The 20836-nt window shown below is 36.1% G+C and overlaps 1 protein-coding gene across 1 annotated transcript in view; it reads right to left on the bottom strand.

Annotated features, from left to right (window-relative positions):
- Positions 1 to 20836, bottom strand: part of LOC124355114 (PX domain-containing protein kinase-like protein) — a 58948-nt gene that overhangs the window by 8936 nt on the left and 29176 nt on the right. Inside the window, exons 6-8 of the mRNA XM_046806070.1 lie at positions 12613 to 12855; positions 12128 to 12327; positions 98 to 184 (exon numbers count right to left, since the gene is read on the bottom strand). Of these exons, the coding sequence (XP_046662026.1) occupies positions 98 to 184; positions 12128 to 12327; positions 12613 to 12855 (530 nt within the window). The remainder of the gene's footprint in view (positions 1 to 97; positions 185 to 12127; positions 12328 to 12612; positions 12856 to 20836) is intronic.

The following is a 20836-nucleotide window of genomic DNA, read 5'->3' as shown; positions in this document are numbered from 1 at the left end:
TAAACTTTTGTTAAATATTTTGGTTTCCAAAAGGTTATAATAACTATGTTAAATTGGTTGTTGGTTATCAAAACAACACAACCATGTCATAACTTACAACTTTATGTTTTTTCCTATCCTTCTTGTTGTCCTCTTCTGAGTTTAATACTTCTTGCATTTTCACTAATCTCTTCTGATGCCGAACCTAAAAAAGTTATTTCAATTTAAGAAACATGTAAATATTTCACAAGTTTAAGTTTACATGTTATTAAGTATAACATATAATATAAAGTAAATATATTATTTCTTTCAAAATCTTAGCAAAGCTTGTTACCTTAGTAAGTCTATACATAATTTGATAGAATGTTTCCTTCTGAAACTATCTGACGAAGCCAGACATATGCACACTGGGATTAATTTTGTACACGTGACTGATTATGACAGTGCGTACCTAATTGGATACACAACACCTTTTTAAAATGATGATGTGTTACTCAATTGGGAGCATGTTTGTCCTTTACATAACTGATAGTTTACATATTGTTGAAGTTGCCTATGTTCATGGTTGTTAAAATATGAGCCTATACTTAGGGAAATGATTTGGAGTTCATTTACAATTGCTAGCAATTTATTCAACGGACTTACAAATCTACTCTGTTGGCCACACATCATTCAGGCATAACAAATTGTAAAGGAATTGCATTGAGTATCCTTGGTATAAAAGTATAATTGTAATGGTTATGATCCTGATGTCACAACGTGATGGATGATCTGATTAATTACATTCTGATGATATTAATTAAATACAGTCCATCCCAAGGAGTAAGAAACTTCTCTGTTTTGAGTTACATTAATTTTTTATTGCTCAAATACAGGTTAATAAACCATAGTTCATAATATTTTAGGATAATTCTTCCTCCAGAGGCCAGTGATTCTGTGTGGTGCTATGCATTATACCCATTCTAAATTAATGGAGTAGAAATTTATAATTGATGGATAGTAAATATGATAACAGGGATATGTAGCATAACACGATAAAATGAAAAATTACATCACAGGAATTGTATTTGTGGCATGTAACGCCACGGTGATCGGGTCGGTCAGTGTGCAGGAGCTAAACGGGCGACCTTTGACCAAATATCGGAACGGGCACAATCAGGCCGATTATCGGGGAAACGGGTTTGGTCGAGAACGCACTTGTAGGAGAGGAGCGAGAGGACGTGTACGCTGACCTGACGCTGCAGGCTGGACGGGTATCCGTGAGTTGGTCGTAGTGTTAAGTTAAATCTCAAGTGTAATATATATTTTTATTACCATTTAGGTGCCAATAAATTATGTCGGGCTAGGCAGGTTAGGCGGGGGATCGTGGGGTTGTTGTGGGGATCGGGAATACGGGCAGCATGGTTCGGGTATCGAGGGTCACGCCGTGCTTTAATTTTTAGGGGGATTTAATTATGGGGGAATATTAATATCTAATTCTAGTCAAAGCTGGCTAGAGGAGTGTCCCAGCATAATGGCCGATCCGGGCCTTTGGGTGGGAATGTAATTTTGGTTAGGTGTTTAGGATCACCACGTGGTTGACCACTTCCGGAAAATTGGTTTTTTAAGTATTAGGGTAATTATCTGAATTCGTCTCAGTAATGGTAGCAGCGCATTTTAAGAATTAAATATTGGCAGTTTCTATTCTTAATTACTTCTCTCCTCTAGCCAGCGTTATTCCTAATAATTTAATGAGTCATATAACCAGATTTAAAATTTTCACTTGTTTTCATCTATATTCAAAATTTATCGTACAGTCATTATATAACCGTCGTAATGTCTCGCAGAGATTATTGAGTAGTTTTTTCTTTTATTTTAAAGATAGCCATAATTTGTCGGAGCCCTCTGAAAGCTTAATTCACAATAAAGAAGAATTAAATCATATTTTATTGCCTTTATGTGGGGATTAACTATAAAAAAAACAACTTTCACACTTGTTATATAGGGAATGATTCAATAAATATTATTGGGGTGCCACTGTTATGTATTCTTTTCAGAGATCACTGCTTGAGTTTTAATTAATTATTTTAAGTTATTTCATGTAAGAATTTGTTTATGGCAAACAGTTAATCGTCTAACTAGGGTCTTGACAATTCTATTTTAAAGCCAAATTTGCACTTATTCTTGGTTGCTAGGTGACAGATAATGGTTTGTGTTCACAAATAGTACACTATTTAAATAAGTGCATTAAGACAGCGCTTATCTCAGGATGACCGGCTAACCTAACGGGGTCAGTAAGGTGTGTGCGATTGGTATTTTTAGTCTTAGTTACATCATTCATTTGAACGGGCCACAGACAGTAGGTAATTTTAATGGTATGCAATGCCATTTAGTGTATAATTTCGCCAATTCGATTAGAATACAATACGGAATTAAATAAATTCAAACTTAATTGTTTCACCTTATTATTTACAGTTATTTAAAAGAGACATTAGTTTAAAGGACTCATATAAAGCTGTGGTACGCAATTTCTTGGTTAAATTAATATCTCACCACTGAACGATAACCTAATTGGATTGTAAATAAAGATCTTATCGCTAGGAGGGTTAGCTTGACCTGGCACGGAAATTATTTTATTACCTTCTTCCCAACTCATTGAAACGAATAATATTACGGATTTGACTTAGTTCAATATTTTATTTCTGGTTAAGGAACGCAAATTTTTGCAAGCGCTTCATTTTCGAAAAAGTCAAACCTTAATACTTATTGCCACGCCATTTCAAACCTTGCTACTTTTAACACTAACGCTTTTCAGTGAACTTTTCTTTAGATTGTAGAAAAACACGATTTAGAATTAAGATTTTTTATTTCTTACCTACTTAATAGTTGTAAGGATTAATTGTAACATTGGATAAAGGGTACTGAGCCAAAAATAATGACTAATTTACCGCGTTTGGTGTTTACCACGAAAGTAATAGGTACTTGATGAGTTATAACTGGCGGGAAAAAAAACTAAATGTTTAACAATGTATTTTTCTATATCGTAGATTTATTTGCAAGGTGCGTAGAGTTAGAATTAGTACATTATTGTTGGATATTCGGCACGGACGTTATAAGACTATTCCGGAAACTCCCAAATTAGCCTGCTCACAATTTTTAATTGGTTTTAGGATGAAAAAAAAAATCAAAATCCGCGTTTAACTTTATTTATCATTATTATTTATCAATTATATATATAAGAACTATAATTATCAAAACCCGTTCAAACGGCTCACGATAATTTGTCAATAACATGATGCCCTCTTTTGCACAGTTTGCCAGTACTAAAGTAGCTTTAGTGAATTAATTTCTTACGACATTCTTGGTAAGAAAATTAGGAGAATATTTGGCGTATCTTATTTTGCGCTAGTCTCCTTAGTGTAAGGTCAAACCCCTCCATAATGGCGATAGTTGATAAACTAAGTATTCAGCGCTCCACCTATAAATGTTATTTGTTATCGTAATATTTACATAGTTATTAATTGTTATTGTACAGATTTTTTACCTCTATTAATGTTATATTTCATAGATATATTTTATATTGTTATTTGTTATATTTCATAGAGATATTTTTATATTGTTATTTGTTATATTTCATAGATATTATTTATATTGTTATTTGTTATATTTCATAGTTATAATTATGTTGTTAATTTTATATTCAATTTTTATTATGCGACATAATCAAGAATATCAACAAGATACAATATTATCTGAAAGTTTATTTAATTGCAGACTTGTTTATATTATATTATTATAAAAGCGTTAAAATAGCCAAAATGACCATGTTAGCCATCGATCCATTAATAGAACACACCCCCCAAGCCTCCCAAGGAAAATAAATATAGGTGTCACATAATTATGCGTATTTTAAAATCGTGTAACTTAATCGTAAAGTTTAGGTATATGTATAGAATTTTTTTAGTTTGCCGAGAACCTTTGCCATAATTATTAATACTTTGTTTCCATAGGGTTAATGATATAAAGTATATATGGCTGAGTCACAAGGTAATATTAATTTTGACATACACAGCATTCAAATATGTGGCGATTCGCTTGCTAAAACGTTTAGGTTACCATCTGCAACACAGTAGCTCACAAACCTTGGGTATGGTAAGCACATTTAACTTTGCCTTTTCTGGGAGCTAAAATAGCTGATATTAAAAGACATATTAAAGAACAAGCACCCCATATAGACCATCAGTACCAGTTGTGTTGTTCATAGGGGGCTAATAATGTTTTTCAGTAGTGACTCATTTGATTTTATAAAAGATCAATACTTGGCCTTAATAAGGTTACTTAGAAGAAGGTATCCAGGGATTGTTCTGTTACTTGTGAAATTGCCAATGTTTCCAAAAATGCGCGACCAATAAATTCCAAATCGGGCTCATAAATTCTTTTAATGTTTTATTAGGAACTCTGCGAGATCAGTCGACTAAAATTATATCTTTAAGCGGTTATCTGGATTCGGAAGGAATACTTCCATACGTTTTAATCCTAGGTCAAAAAAATTTGGATGGAATTCATCTTAATAAGAAAGGTTATGAAATACTGGTTGGTTTGTTAAAAGAAAAGTTTTAGATGTCAAAATAATTTTTTTTTAAGGGGTTCAACATTTATTCAAAGAGGGAAAAGAACCCGTATTACCGTGACCATCTCACCCCCCCCCCCCCCCCACAAATCAAATACGTTTCATACATTGTGTGCGGTTAGTGTACTATTTTGAGTCTACAGAGGGGATTTAATTTCTGAAGAATTGTAATTTTGTCCCGCTATCATGGCTGAGAATTCGATAGGACAACATGAGGGTAGAGGAACAAGCACAACCACCATATCAATGGGAATCGCGACCAAAAGGAACTTCTTGGGTGGACAAACTAAGGTCAAGTCAGGCTAAAGATCAATGCCTGGCCTGGCATATCGCGCCAGCAGCCACCTTGGAAGCCAACAGAACTCTTCTTAAAGATTTCATAAATCATAAGGTCGAAAAGTTACTAGGCCCAATTCACAATAAATCGGAGGAAATACAGGAATTGGAAGATGAGGCGAGAACTACCCAAATCTTAAGGAGGCACCAAAAAATATAGCCACGGAGGACCAATGGTCATATTTGGTTAAGACCACTGCAGCAGCGGTAGGCATGGAGGTGGCAGCAGCTTTGGGGGGACGCTAGATCTGGGCCAATCCCCAGAAATGATAACTCAAACTTTAATTTACCCAAGATTTTTGGCTGATATGATTGATAGCTTTCCTTTGGGTGTCAGGCACTGATCCAAGACGTTTAGTACGTTTCCTTATTAGCTTCAAGCAAGTAATTAAGCTCGATCTTGTCCCATCGAATAATGTGATTCTAAATGTTTTACCTAAAACCGAGGGTCAGCTGAGGGCGCTTTGGAATAGAGCCATAGTTGAAAAATACTCATCGAGTCAACTATTATGCTCGGTCTCTTAGAGACTTTTCTTCCTGGTCGAGTTGAGGCAGCAGTGTGTATCGGAAAATGCTATACCGGGTGCAAAAACCTAAAGAGACATTGGCTGATTTCGTAACTGATCTTCAGTCACTCGCCGATATTTTGTTGGCTGAATTTGGTGAGCAGGATCTGCTTGATACTATCCTGACCGGTTCTCAATCCGGCTACGCGTACTCGTCTTGCAGGTTTCCCAACGCCAACAACAGTTAACGATCTATACGCACTCTCCCCTCGAATAGACGTTATTAGGACAACTGAAATGCAATTTTTCATAGGGAATATGCTATATCCAGCGGAGCGAGTGGTGGCACGCCCACGGGATATTCCAACCGGCATTTTCAGGATGTTCACAATCGGTTTAGGGGCCAAAACAACAGTCGCACCGCTTTCGCGAGTAAACAACCCAATCAATACCAGGGACGGCACGGGAAATATGAACTATAATCGGCACATACGATACTGGTTCAACCTTGTATTATGCACAAAAATTCAGGAAGGAATGAACGATCCTTTCATAACCGCTCGGTAGACGGCAATCAGAGTAGAAATAATCACGGCAATTAACCATAATCATGAAAATTTTCAGGGTCGTGGTCAACGTTCATTTACAAATTCTCGTTACCGATCGAGCAAACCATGGGTCGTCTAACCAAAATAATATACATTTTACATCTAGCAATTTAAAAGCCAAGGGAGGTCATTAATGGGCGCAAATGACTCTCCAATTTGTTGTGCCGCCCCTCCTGGATTTCACTCTAAATCGTTATCAAGTGTAAGGTCTTCACCAAAGTCAAAAATGGCTCCGTCAGTTCCAAAATCAAATCTTTGTTTTATAAATATATCTTTTGGTAAATTGGTTCAGAGAGCACTTGTTGATACTGGGTCCTCTTTCACACTAATGTCGCGGGAGTGTTTTGAAACTGTTAGGAATATTCCTAGAATCGTCAAATCGGTATTTTGTGTTCGACAGACGGCTCTAGCGGCTAATGGGATATCCTTGAATTTTGTAGTGGGGCACAGTTGCATATTAAGGTTAAAAACTTATCATGGAAATATACCTTTCCTGATTAATGATAAATTACCAGTGCCTATTATTTTGGGTTCGGGACTTTTTATCCAAAACTAGAGCAATGGTTAATATGTCTAGTCGTACGTTGTCCTTTCCATACGGAACACCGCAGTGTCTGTTATTGTCTCCCGTTGTAGAGAGTAGCCGTGATTATCCAGTGACATTGGGTGAGAACCTCAACCCAATTCAAACGCAGCAGGCTTTGGATCTTATTGCGGAGTTTCCCAACACCATAACTAAGAGGTTAGGCCGTACCAACCTCCTTAAATATACTATTAGAGTCAACTCACCGAAGATCGTCAGGGCACGTCCATATCAGTATGCTCCACCAAAAATTGGAGCAGATGAGAGAGCACATAGATGATCTTCTTTCCAAGGGTGTCATTCGTCCATCAACATCTCAATACGCATCTCCGGCTTTTTTAGTCCCCAAAAAGGGTGGAAAGAGTAGACTAGTTGTGAACTATCGCGGTATTTAACAGCATATTGGATCTTGAAGCGACTCCTATGCCAACAATAGAATCTGCTTTTCAGCATCTCGGTCAAAGTCGTTGGTACTCTTTATTAGACTTAAATCAAGCGTATTTACAAATCCCCTTGGAGGAAGACTCAAAGAAGTATACGGCATTTGTAGTTCCATGGCAACAGTATGAGTTTAATTTCTTGCCTTTTGGTCTGGCGTCGGGAAGTATGGTTTTGACTAACCTGATCGACACAATTTTTGGTGATATTAAGTTTAGATATGTTTACAATTTTTTTGATGATTTGTGTGTGTACTCATCGGGGACCTTTGAAGAACACATAGAACATCTGAGGGAGGTAATATCACGACTTCACAAGGCAGGTCTTACCGTCAACCCAGAAAAAAATCACTATTGCCTCAAACCGCATTCAGTTTTTGGGTCACACTTTCAGCAACCAGACAATTTCCATCCACTCTGATCGAGCAAAACCAATAGAGGGATTCCCAATACCAAAAAATGTTAAAACAGTTGTCCCGATTTCTAGGCATGTGTGCTTTTTATGCTCGCTTCATTAAATCGTTTGCTGAGATTTCACAACCTTTGAATTCAGTTAAAGCGAAAGGGAGTAAAGTTTGTCTGGGGTCCTGAACAGCAAAAGGCATTGAGAGTCTTAAGGGATGTTTGGTATCCGGACCAGTGCTTAAAAACCCAGATTTCTCTGAGCCATTCATCTTGCACACCGATGCATCGGGTTCGGCGGTCGGCGCGGTCTTGTCTCAAGAGCACAACGGGTCTCTCCTTCCAAATAGCATTTGCATCTAGGGCACTAATAGACATGAACTAAACTACACTACTTTACAAATTGGAATGCCTTGCCGTAGTTTTTGCCTTCACTAAGTTTCAGCAGTATCTTGAGCACCGCGAATTTCCCAGTTGCACACAGACTGTTCAGCACTATCATGGCTCCTGAACCATCCTCCGTCAGCAAAACGGGTAAGATCGCAAGATGGGTATCGTTAATTAATTCTTTCAAATTCGTGGTCCAGCATATTAAAGGCAGGGAAAATGTGGTCGCAGACTGTTTGTCTAGACTTTTTGAGAATACGGAAAAAACCAATGTTAATGAGGACACAAGGGTAACTAGTAGCTGCTCCACGGAGGGTAGTTGGGTGTCAGATGGTCAGAAGGATGTTACTATGACCTTATTTACCATACCCGAAGCGTTTAAAGATATTGCACAACATCAGAAAGAGGATCCTGAGGCTAGCAAAGATTATCAAAACAAAACTCCGGTTAAGTATCAGAACTACAGCGTAGAGCACGGTGTCCTTCTATATAAGCCACCAGGAAAAACTAAACCACGAGTCGTTTTACCTCAAAGATTAATAGATCTGGTTTTTAGGTACTATCATGAGGCACCAACTTCTGCTCATTTAGGAATCAAGAAGACATCAGCACGTATTACTCGTTACTTTTGGGCGTACAATCTAACCAATCTCATTGCTGACAGAGTTAGGTCGTGTTATTTATGCCAGAGATCAAAGCAAGATCCTACATCTAAAATAGGTCATCTATCTTCAGAATAGTAGATCAAGTATGGAAAAAAATTTTTATTGATCACATAGGACCTTTACCAAGATCAGGTCAGGGAAATCGGTACCTTTTAAACTGTAGTGGATGCATTTTCAAAGTTTACCATTCTTTTACCGGTTAAAAATTACCACTGCGTCTTCAACAGTGAAGTGAAACTTCTCACTAAACATGTTTTTTTCGTATTTCGGCTTTCCTAAATATCTCGTGTCCGACAATGCAAGTCAATTTCGCTCCCAAAAATTTACAGACATGTGTTTTAGAAGTATGGAATTCAACACATTTATACTTCGCCCTATTATGCCAAATCCCTCGCACGCGGAAAGGAAGGAGTGAACAAAAATCTGAAGGTCGCTATCAGGATATTTCATCAACAGGATCACAAGTCATGGGACAGAAACATTCATTGGTTTCAATTGGCATTTAATTCTGCATTGCATGACAGCACCAAAGCTTCACCAGCCAGTTTGTTTTTGGGTCACGAAATTTCTCATTCATTAGAATTGGCTTGGAATCTGGATTCATTGGTACCTAATCAAAAGCATATAGTCCCAAATGATCAAAAATGGCATCAGGCCTTACAAAACTTTACAACAGGCCAGAAGACGTAGAGAGAGGTGTTGTATAATGCTAGACGGATGCCCGTTGTATTTAAGCCGGGAGAGATTGGGTCATGTATAAGAGCAATCCTATGAGCAGAGCAGCGGATAGCATAAATCAGAAGTTACTACCACTTTGGTCTAAACCTTGCGTGATAGAATGTTTCACATCACCGGTGACTGTTAAGCTACTTAACCCATCGACCGGAAAATTTGTGCGCAAGGCACACATATCCCACTTAAAGAGATTCTTTTCACCAACTCATTAACTCCTGGGGCGCCGGTCGGTAGGGGACACTTCTCTATAGTGATATTAGTTTTAAGTTTCAATGTGTACTCCTTCACTTTAACACTTAAACACAGGGATAACATCTGCTCCCATAGACGATTGTGGTTCGTTTGGTCTGAGGTATGGCTTTTCGAGGTCCGCCTAGAACGGACGGGTTTGTCTTAGGGAAGCAGTTGCCCCTAAACATTAAACTTTTCGGTGTTGTCATCGGTGGCACTGGGAACCAGGTTGAGTTTGATTTTTTTTTAGAAAGCAGTACTGCTAATTAATTAACCTTGGTCAAGGAGAGTGACTTTTTGTATATATTTTTTAATTACTCTCTTTGAGCAAGACACTCAACAGTAACCAGCGCCCAGGATCCTACTTGTTGGAATGTCATGTCTTTCAACATTTAGGCTTGGCTGCACTGAAAGTACTCACAAAAAAATTAAAAGTTACACAGAAATGTATATATGTAAAGGTCTGGCCAGATCTTGGGTTATCCAAACGTAGTTTAGTTAAGTTAGTTGTTTTGAATAAGCATGCGTACGTTATTAATTTCATTTTTAGTATAAGGGTTTAGGATTTGGTCTACTCGGTATTATACTCGCATGTTTGTTTAGGTGGGTATAGAATAGAAATAGACGTGTACAAAAAAATCGGACTCTCAGGCGCCGCCACAATAGGGAATCAGTTATATAAGCTAATGTACCGGAACAACGAAACATCGACTGCGTATGATCTGTGTAGGATTTGCGTCGGTTTGCCAATTATTGCTGTTTCTTTCGTCTTACGAAAATTTCCTCACAATTCCTGTTCTATTCCTACCTATGTAAGTGTAACCTTGTACAGTTTTATATATATATATATATATGGTTTTATGCATGTTAGGTTATGTGTTGTTATAATTGGGCAGTTTTGAGTATTCCTTTTGTTTTAGATCGGTGGGAATGGTTTCAAACAACCCTTGCACGCATTTGCTGATATCCCGGTCCCCATGTCCCATCCCTTACTATTGGCATGATATCCGATTTCGGATATGAAAGTGGAACTCTTCCCCCCATCGTGCGCCGCAATAGCTCCTTACTTGGCAGAGTAGTATTACTTTTAAACATGAGAATGGTAGACGGCAATATACCATATTTGATGACATAATCTCGAAATCGTGCACGCAGTATCATACTTGCTTGGTTGGGAGGATTGAATTATCAATTAAATGGTTGTTCATGGGTTCAGCAAATTAATGAATTATGGAGTCCACAGCACCCACAAGTTGGTGTCTAATAATACATTTTTCTTGTACAGCATAACAAACCACTATTAGCATAAAAGTGGAACTCCTGAAGTGACTCCATGTGGGTACCCATTGATTAAGCGCACAACTATAAAACCTACAACCATGGGCCCTTAAGGCAGACGTTTGTTAATTTACCCAGGGCACAATCACGGCTGTCTTAATTCTATAATAGCAAAGTGCTAATGCTACCATTCTCATGTGAGGCCTCATATCAAAATTTTGTTCGCCGGGGGAGGATGCCTGTCGCGCGATGTGGAGAAAAAATTGTAATATAATATTTACATATATTTGCCAAACCCATCCTTCTTTCCTACTTTTTACATCAGCATATCACGGCTCCCCAATTAAGCTCGAATGCTTTAATGTCAGCAGCTCCAACATGGTATACATTGCCCTGTGGATCTTCCCGGATTATAGGCGTATCCCATGGGAGCTGACAACTCCCTCAAATAGGGGGGGAGTTACCCAAAATTCCGTGAGTAGTCCAGATTGTGGATGGGGTTATGGGAAAATTTGCTATATTGAGAGTAGGGTTCTCCTATCCCTTCCTACCCACCCTTTCGTCGTATCCGTTATAGAAATAGAAATATTTTTTTTGGTCGGCCCCGCCGGAGGGGGAGGTTGTGGCATGTAACCGCCACGGTGATCGGGTCGGGTCAGTGTGCAGGAGCTAAACGGGCGACCTTTGAACCGAATATCGGAACGGGCACAATCAGGCCGATTATCGGGGAACGGGTTTGGTCGAGAACGCACTTGTAGGAGAGGAGGAGCGAGAGGACGTGTACGCTGACCGACGCTGCAGGCTGGACGGGTATCCGTGAGTTGGTCGTAGTGTTAAGTTTAAATCTCAAGTGTAATATATATTTTATTACCATTTAGGTGCCAATAAATTATGTCGGGCTAGGCAGGTTAGGCGGGGGGATCGTGGGGGTTGTGGGGATCGGGAATACGGGCAGCATGGTTCGGGTATCGAGGGTCACGCCGTGCTTTAATTTTTAGGGGGATTTAATTATGGGGGAATATTAATATCTAATTCTAGTCAAAGCTGGCTAGAGGAGTGTCCCAGCATAATGGCCGATTCCGGGCCTTTGGGGGAATGTAATTTTGGTTAGGTGTTAGGATCACCACGTGGTTGGACCACTTCCGGAAAATGGTTTTAAGTATTTAGGGTATAATTATCTGCATTCGTCCTCATATTTAAAACAGGTAACTGTAAGAAAGTTGTTTGAAAATCTGAGTTAATGGAGATTTATATTATAAGAAAAAGGTGGAGATAAAAACAGTTAATGGTGAAGAAAAGAACCCTTTAAAGATATAAGAGGTAGGTATTGAAAAACAAGATTGAAAAGACAAAATAAATGTGACGGCTAACCTTCTTCTGCTCGTCTTTTATGCGGGCGTCAGTTTGATGACAGGCGTCTTTGAGTGCATCACGGGTATGTGAGGACAGCTTGAAGTAGCAATGGTCTGTTGCTGGTTTAGCACTGAATACTGGCAATGCCAACAACATTTCAAGGCTGGGCATCCCGCTCTTGCACGCACCCGAGGACAGAATGGACTCCAGCACCGGCCCTGTTACATATTAAGTCAGAAATTAAATAATCTTTTGTCTAATTTTATACTGTACTCTATTAACACACACTGACTAATCCCTGCTAACTTTTGATTTTTCCATAATCTAATGTTTCCAGAACAAAAAGAAAATCACTAAAGAGAAATAGATTATGTGCTTGTAAGGTATTGCACATTCTTGGTATATTAAACCGGAGTTTAAGAGTTACTTGAAGCAAATTATATAGTTGAGTAATAGTATTGTTGACAGTTATTCTTGTGCAGAGTTTAAGTTACACTACTTACTTATAATAGGGGGACAATTAGGCGGGAGGTTATCACAGACAGACTCGTGCAGCGGATTGCCGAACGTCATCTCGTACAAAACGTGGCCGAAGCAGTAGACATCCACCGCCTCCAGTGACGAAATCTTCCGATGTTGCATGAAGAACGGTCGGTAGAACGAAGGTAGACCGAGCACTCCATTCTCAATCTCCACCAACTTGACCACATCATTCTCCAGCATAATGTTCCCCAAGTGGAGGTGACCTGTTGGTTTTAAATACAAACAAATACAATAATTGGAGTACAACACAGCATAAACTAATATTTAAAATTGTTAACTACCAACATTATACAATTGCTCTATATGACCTTTATGTGACCTTTAACTTTAAAATCTTAAAAATACAAAATAAATTATACGCAGCCAGAGTGCTATTATTGATTGTGATTGATTTTCTTGAAAGAAAAATACATTTGGATTTAAGTTAAGACTTCTTGTAATTATTGATGTACATGTTCAAATTGATTTTACAGCCTGAAGTATCTGTAAAAGTAATTTTGGACTACATTCCACATCAAACTGTTTATTTTACATATTTATTTTTATTTAATCTAAATATAGGTGACAGTGAGATAAAAGTAAGTTAGTTTTTCAAAAGGTTAGGTTTTTCCAGAATGAAATTAGTGTGATTAAAATTGAGGTTCATACTATACAGTAAAAATCTAATTTTACTGTACATACATTTGAGTTTCCTATTCACTAAAGTGTTGTGAATGTGTTGACATCATTTATTTCCTTAAATGATGAGCTGTTGGAGTGGTAACATACTTTAAAGGTGCAGGTGTACATACCCCTAGCTATTTAACACCTATGCCCCACACTGCTCATGAATATTAAACAATTTTTAGCTGAAAATACTAATTAGAATTTGGCATTGTCACAGTGGGTGTGGCAGACGTCATTTGGCATTTCTTAGAGGAACTGATCTCCCATCGTGTTTCACTGCTATCACTATCACTTGGTCTGGGCCCATAACTGACCTTGATCATTCTTAACCATTTTAAGATGATGAGGTACGCATTTTTTTTAGAGACCAAATTTTATAATGAACAAACCAAAGAAGATGACAGTGAAAATGGGGGAAGATTTGGTAGTTGTATAAATAAATCATAAGTAGATTACTATGTGTTGTACATACACAATTTACTATCCAATTATAAAGATTTCAATTGTCTATAACATGGTTCTGTTTATTAGTAATTTTTTGGCAGAACAGATAGAATATCATACATTTAATTGAATTTTGTTTACGTTTACCATCAGTTTACTAAAATAGCAAAACACATTTTTACAGTGGGAAATAACACTATCAAATTTCTTGTACTGTTTTATATTAAAAAAACAAATTTTATTAGGATTGGTTGATAAATAAAATTTTTATAAAAAATGTAACATTACTACACATACTGCTCACTGACACTACAATTTATTGGTGTATACTATCAGCTGTACTAAAGATAGATAGATGTTATAATGTACTGCTAATATAAGTTCTGAAATACTTTTGTGAGGGTCACAGGATATGTCTCCATACAGGAAATTATTATAAAAAATGTAACATTACTACACATACTGCTCACTGACACTACAATTTATTGGTGTATACTATCAGCTGTACTAAAGATAGATAGATGTTATAATGTAACTGCTAATATAAGTTCTGAAATACTTTTGTGAGGGTCACAGGATATGTCTCCATACAGGAAATTATTATAAAAAATGTAACATTACTACACATACTGCTCACTGACACTACAATTTATTGGTGTATACTATCAGCTGTACTAAAGATAGAATAGATGTTATAATGTACTGCTAATATAAGTTCTGAAATACTTTTTGTGAGGGTCACAGGATATGTCTCCATACAGGAAATTATTATAAAAAATGTAACATTACTACAACATACTGCTCACTGACACTACAATTTATTGGTGTATACTATCAGCTGTACTAAAGATAGATAGATGTTATAATGTACTGCTAATATAAGTTCTGAAATACTTTTGTGAGGGTCACAGGATATGTCTCCATACAGGAAATTATTATAAAAAATGTAACATTACTACACATACTGCTCACTGACACTACAATTTATTGGTGTATACTATCAGCTGTACTAAAGATAGATAGATGTTATAATGTACTGCTAATATAAGTTCTGAAATACTTTTGTGAGGGTCACAGGATATGTCTCCATACAGGAAAATTATTATAAAAAATGTAACATTACTACACATACTGCTCACTGACACTACAATTTATTGGTGTATACTATCAGCTGTACTAAAGATAGATAGATTGTTATAATGTACTGCTAATATAAGTTCTGAAATACTTTTGTGAGGGTCACAGGATATGTCTCCATACAGGAAATTATTATAAAAAATGTAACATTACTACACATACTGCTCACTGACACTACAATTTATTGGTGTATACTATCAGCTGTACTAAAGATAGATAGATGTTATAATGTACTGCTAATATAAGTTCTGAAATACTTTTGTGGAGGGTCACAGGATATGTCTCCATACAGGAAATTTTTATAAAAAATGTAACATTACTACACATACTGCTCACTGACACTACAATTTATTGGTGTATACTATCAGCTGTACTAAAGATAGATAGATGTTATAATGTACTGCTAATATAAGTTCTGAAATACTTTTGTGAGGGTCACAGGATATGTCTCCATTACAGGAAATTATTATAAAAAAATGTAACATTACTACACATACTGCTCACTGACACTACAATTTTATTGGTGTATACTATCAGCTGTACTAAAGATAGATAGATGTTATAATGTACTGCTAATATAAGTTCTGAAATACTTTTGTGAGGGTCACAGGATATGTCTCCATACAGGAAATTTTTATAAAAAATGTAACATTACTACACATTACTGCTCACTGACACTACAATTTATTGGTGTATTACTATCAGCTGTACTAAAGATAGATAGATGTTATAATGTACTGCTAATATAAGTTCTGAAATACTTTTGTGAGGGTCACAGGATATGTCTCCATACAGGAAATTTTTATAAAAAATGTAACATTACTACACATACTGCTCACTGACACTACAATTTATTGGTGTATACTATCAGCTGTACTAAAGATAGATAGATGTTATAATGTACTGCTCAATATAAGTTCTGAAATACTTTTGTGAGGGTCACAGGATATGTCTCCCATACAGGAAATTTTTTATAAAAAATGTAACATTACTACACATACTGCTCACTGACACTACAATTTAATGGTGTATACTATCAGCTGTACTAAAGATAGATAGATGTTATAATGTACTGCTAATATAAGTTCCCTGAAATACTTTTGTGAGGGTCACAGGATATGTCTCCATACAGGAAATTATTTTCGTTCAACGTATTTTCATTATTACTTGAGTATTAAGCAAAAGACAGCAGGTTCTGCTCTTTTGAACAACTTGCTTTGCTTTTGAAAAACTAGTGTGGGCAGTTATATGACTCAATAGATATTGTAAATCAGAGGCATATAGTGGTGTTGGTTACTGACCAAGTGATGACAGTGATTCTGGATTGGAATTAGAATTTGATACTGTGAGTGCCAGACCAGTCACTTATTCAGACCTCACTCTAGCCCCAACCCCCCAAAAAAATGGGAACACAAATAACAATGCTTGTCCACAACTAGTATGGGATGATGACTCTGTGATGAAACTTATCTTATTTAATAAGTCTACTGGATTACGTGTTCCCATGCCAGGAAACAACAAAATAATCAAATATTTCCAACTTATCAATTATGAGCCTTTCCTCTAGTCCATTATAAAAATTACTAGTGCTAATGTTGAAGAAGTGTTTTTTTTCTTCTGGTGCTAACATAATTCTTGCCTAAGTCAATGGAAAGATATACATAAGTTGTATTCAAAAATTGTTATAACTCCTATTTTACAAGAGAATAGTCAAAATGCCAAACATCCAACACTATTAGAAGACCAATAAACCATTCAAAATGTGTATTGCTCAATTTATATCTCTAGCTTGTTTTGAAACAAGAGTTATCAAATTGTTTCTTGTCTAAGATTAACTTATACAAGTTTCAAAACTTATTCAGTGTTTTGAAAAATGTTTAAGTGTACACATGTTTATTAGTTGAAAGTCAAGTGTGATAACATCTGCTTATGCAGTACAAACTCACTGTTTTGCTGAGAATGCTGATGACGTTGCGTCTGGGCTGAGCCACATAAGGCCAAACAGATATATGGTAGAAACAATGATGTGACAGGCTTGATAATTGTTGGCTAGTCAGTTGCTGGTGACACCATTCAGTTTCAACTTATTTGGAACTGTTTAGTTACACCACTTCTTATCATGTGGGTTTCTAGTAAAATGCATTGATAACTGATAGTGTTAATGAGCAGATTGTTACAAATAAAGCTCAAAGTCAAAGTCAAAATATCTTTATTTACATTATGTACATGGGTACAATAAATAGTGTCACTACAACTAAGTTACATAATTGGATGATTATAGTAGATCATGTTGTTGAATAAAATTCTTCAAATGAATAAAATGCTTTTCTAACTAAATAATCTTTTAACATTGATTTAAATTTCTTAATATCTTCAACTCTTGTTATTGTTTTTGGAATTGACTTAAAAAATTTTATTCCTGCATAAGAAGTTTTTTTGTATAAAATTCTAAATTGTGTCGTGGTATTACTAATTCCTTCTTATTCCTAGTATTGTAAGTATGGGTTTCACAATGAATTTTAAATTTAGATTGATAGGTCCTAACATACATAACACATTCTAAAATATAAAGGCTATGCACTGTTAAAATATTTAGTTCAGTGAAATTATTTTTCACTGACTCATTCTTAATTTTCAACATTATTCGTAGTGCTTTTTTTTGCAAAATTAGAATTTTATTTAGGTTTTGGTTTGTGGTTCCTCCATACACAGCTAATAGGTGGGAGAATATTACTTTATTGTTGTTACTGTGGAATTAGAGTAGGCCGAGTTAATCGCGTTTTTTAAACTTGAGCTCTAACCAAATACTAAAATATTGTTGAAGACTTCATTCAATTAGACAATTCACACCACCCCAGAAACTAAAATAAAGAATATTTTGCTTATTTTAATGTAGTTACACTGATCACATGTACATATTTATGTACTTACTGAGTTATCAAAATCAAATTCTTTTTTGTCTAAGATTACATTTATACAAATTTTAAAACTTATTCAGTGTTTTAAACCACGATTGCTCCCGTGGTGAGAAAAAACTTCACCAAAGTACATTTTTGTTAATAGTGTTTTTAATAACACAATGTACGTTTCTATCATTCAGGTAATCTAAATAGGTTATATATACTGTATATATATGAAAACAGACAAACGCCATTACACGCCAGTTGCCGCAGGGGGGGGGGGAGCATTAGAGGGGGGAAGACAGTGCCGCGCCCTTCTAGTCTCAATCTTACTACGCGAGCGACCGCGTGACTGCTCAGAGGAAGTTTTTTTCACCACACAGCTAACGGCGGACCTGTTCAGTGCAAGATTTGTATTACAGTTGTTTTATAATTTTGTGTGTTTACCAGCTGTTCATGTTTTGTTGTTAATATTTTATTATTAAAATAGTTTTACTTGTGTACATGCAGTATATGAGTATCTAGACTAAATGTAAATAATAGTATTGTGAATTCAAGTGTAATGGCGCGTTTTCAAGAAGAAGACAATATTGCCAATTGGCTCTTAGAAGAGGAAAACTTTGATGCTAGTGGAATAGTGTCAGACTCAGATTGTGCAAGTGAACACAGTGATCACAATTCAATTTCTGAACAAAGTGGCACTGAATCGGACATTGGTGAGCCCATAGCTGATTTTCCTGAACATCCACAAGCAACAAATAATGAGGTACGTGGTGTTTTTTTATAAAGGCAAGAATGGTACAATGTGGGAAGCTCACAAACCAAAACAGACCAGAACACCTGCACAAAATATTGTGCAAAAACTTCCTTCTATAAAACGTCTATATCAAGAGAAATCAAACATTGTAGATTGCTGGAAGGTTTTTATTACAGACAATATTATTGATAAAATAATTTTATGCACAAATCAGAAGTTAGATGTAATAGGGAGGAGTTATTCTCGGGGGGAAAGGTATTGTCCTCCTACTAATAGAGACAAAATTCTTTCCTTTTTTTGGATTGCTATATTTGATTGGCATGAAAAAAGGAAACCATCTGAGCACAGACGAACTTTGGGCAACAGACGGTACTGCTCCAGACATATTCGCATGTACAATGTCTCAAAGGAGATTTTGTACTCTTGTTCAGGGAATTAGATTTGATGACAAAGCAAGTAGAGCAAAGGCAAGAGATAATTTAGCTCCCATAAGGGAAATATTTTAAGAGTTTGTGAGGCAATGCCAGGCCTCATATAATGTTGGAGCATTTGCAACAATAGATGAAATGTTTGAGCCATTCAGAGGTCGTTGCAGTACATTGCTAACAAGCCAGCCAAATACGGCATTAAAATCTACGCAGTTATTGACTTGAAGACCATTTATACGGTTAATATGGAAATATATTCAGCTAAACAGTCGGACGGTCCATTCAAGATCGATAATGACGTGTCTGCTGTCGTAAAAAGAGTAGCTGAGCCAGTACTGAATGGTGGACGTAATTTGACAATGGAAAATTTTTACACTTCAGTTCCTTTGGCCAATGATTTATATCATAACTACAGAACTACAGTTGTAGGAACTATTAGGAAAAACAAACCTGATCTACCACCTGAAATAACAAACATTACAGGTCGTGCTAAATGCAGTACTATTTTTGCTTTTGGAAAAGACCCTAATAAGTGCACTATACTCTCTTACGTACCAAACAAAAAATCTAAAAAAAACATAATCATGTTATCCACCATGCACAGTGATGACACTATAGATGAGTCTACTGGTGAGCAGTTCAAACCTGATATTATAACGTTCTACAACAGCACAAAAGGTGGTGTTGACGTAGTAAACCGCATGAAAGGAGAATACTCAGTCACCAGAGTAAGCAACAGGTGGCCATTTACTGTTTTTTGCGGCCTTTTGAATGTTACTACTATCAACAGCCAAATTGTTCAACACTTCCAAAAAAGTTGCAAGAAAAGATTTTATAAAATAATTGGCTAAGTGCCTCATCAAACCTCACATTGACCAAAGAGCTTCAATTCCAACACTGGCGATCCTGCTACGGCAAAAAATAGAAAAGATTACTGGACACAGGAATATTCACAACCACGACAGGAGAGTGCCAAATCAAAATGTGACTTCTGTCCCGCAAAAAAGAACCAATACTTACAAAATCGGTGTTGCAACTGCAAAAAATTTAAAATGTAAAAAAAAACTACCTTTGTTTGCAATGACTGCTACGTAAGCGAAGATAATGACTGAATAAACTGTAAAACAAAGTCATTATTATTTTGGGGTAATATTATGATTTTTGTAAAGTTTTCAATATTTTAGGAATTTTATTGAGCCTATGTGTGTAATTTTTATTAAGATTTTAGTTTGTAATAAAGGCTATATAAAAAAGTAAAAGTGTTTTATTTGTCTTTTGGTGATATTTGGATTCTAAAACTACACTGTAAACACATTAATAGGTTTTTAGAGGTTATTAAAATTATTTAAGTGGATTTAGTGACTATTAATAAAAAATAACCAAAGTGAGAAAAAAATCTCACCACGTGAGCAACTATGCAATATTCCGATACTCGAGCAATCGCGGGTTAATGAAAAAATAGTGCTGGGCAGATTATAATCAATGGGTACCATTGACATACATTGCTCATCAAAACATTAGCATTAGTATGATTAAAAAATATTCCTAATATCGATTATTTCTGCATTTGTCTATATTATTATATCGATGATCTGTTAAAATATAACACGTTTGATTTTGAAGCCGGTTGTTCTCTCGAAATTGATTGTTGTACATGTATTCTTTTCTGGGAGTTTTAATAACTTCTTGGAGAACATACTCAATTGAAGTGAGTGATTACTTTACTTTTATGACAAAATTTTAAGTGACAGTGGTGATGAAGAAATTCAAGAAAATTTTGTGACAAGGCCTAACCTTCAAACTTAGGAGTGGCCAAAGGCAAGCAAATGATACAAATAATTTTATTTTTAGT

The sequence above is a fragment of the Homalodisca vitripennis genome, chromosome 2 (genome assembly GCF_021130785.1).
Source record: "Homalodisca vitripennis isolate AUS2020 chromosome 2, UT_GWSS_2.1, whole genome shotgun sequence".
Lineage (NCBI taxonomy): Eukaryota > Metazoa > Arthropoda > Insecta > Hemiptera > Cicadellidae > Homalodisca > Homalodisca vitripennis.
Note: the sequence above shows the minus strand (reverse complement) of the source record. Positions and strands in the feature narration are given on the sequence as shown.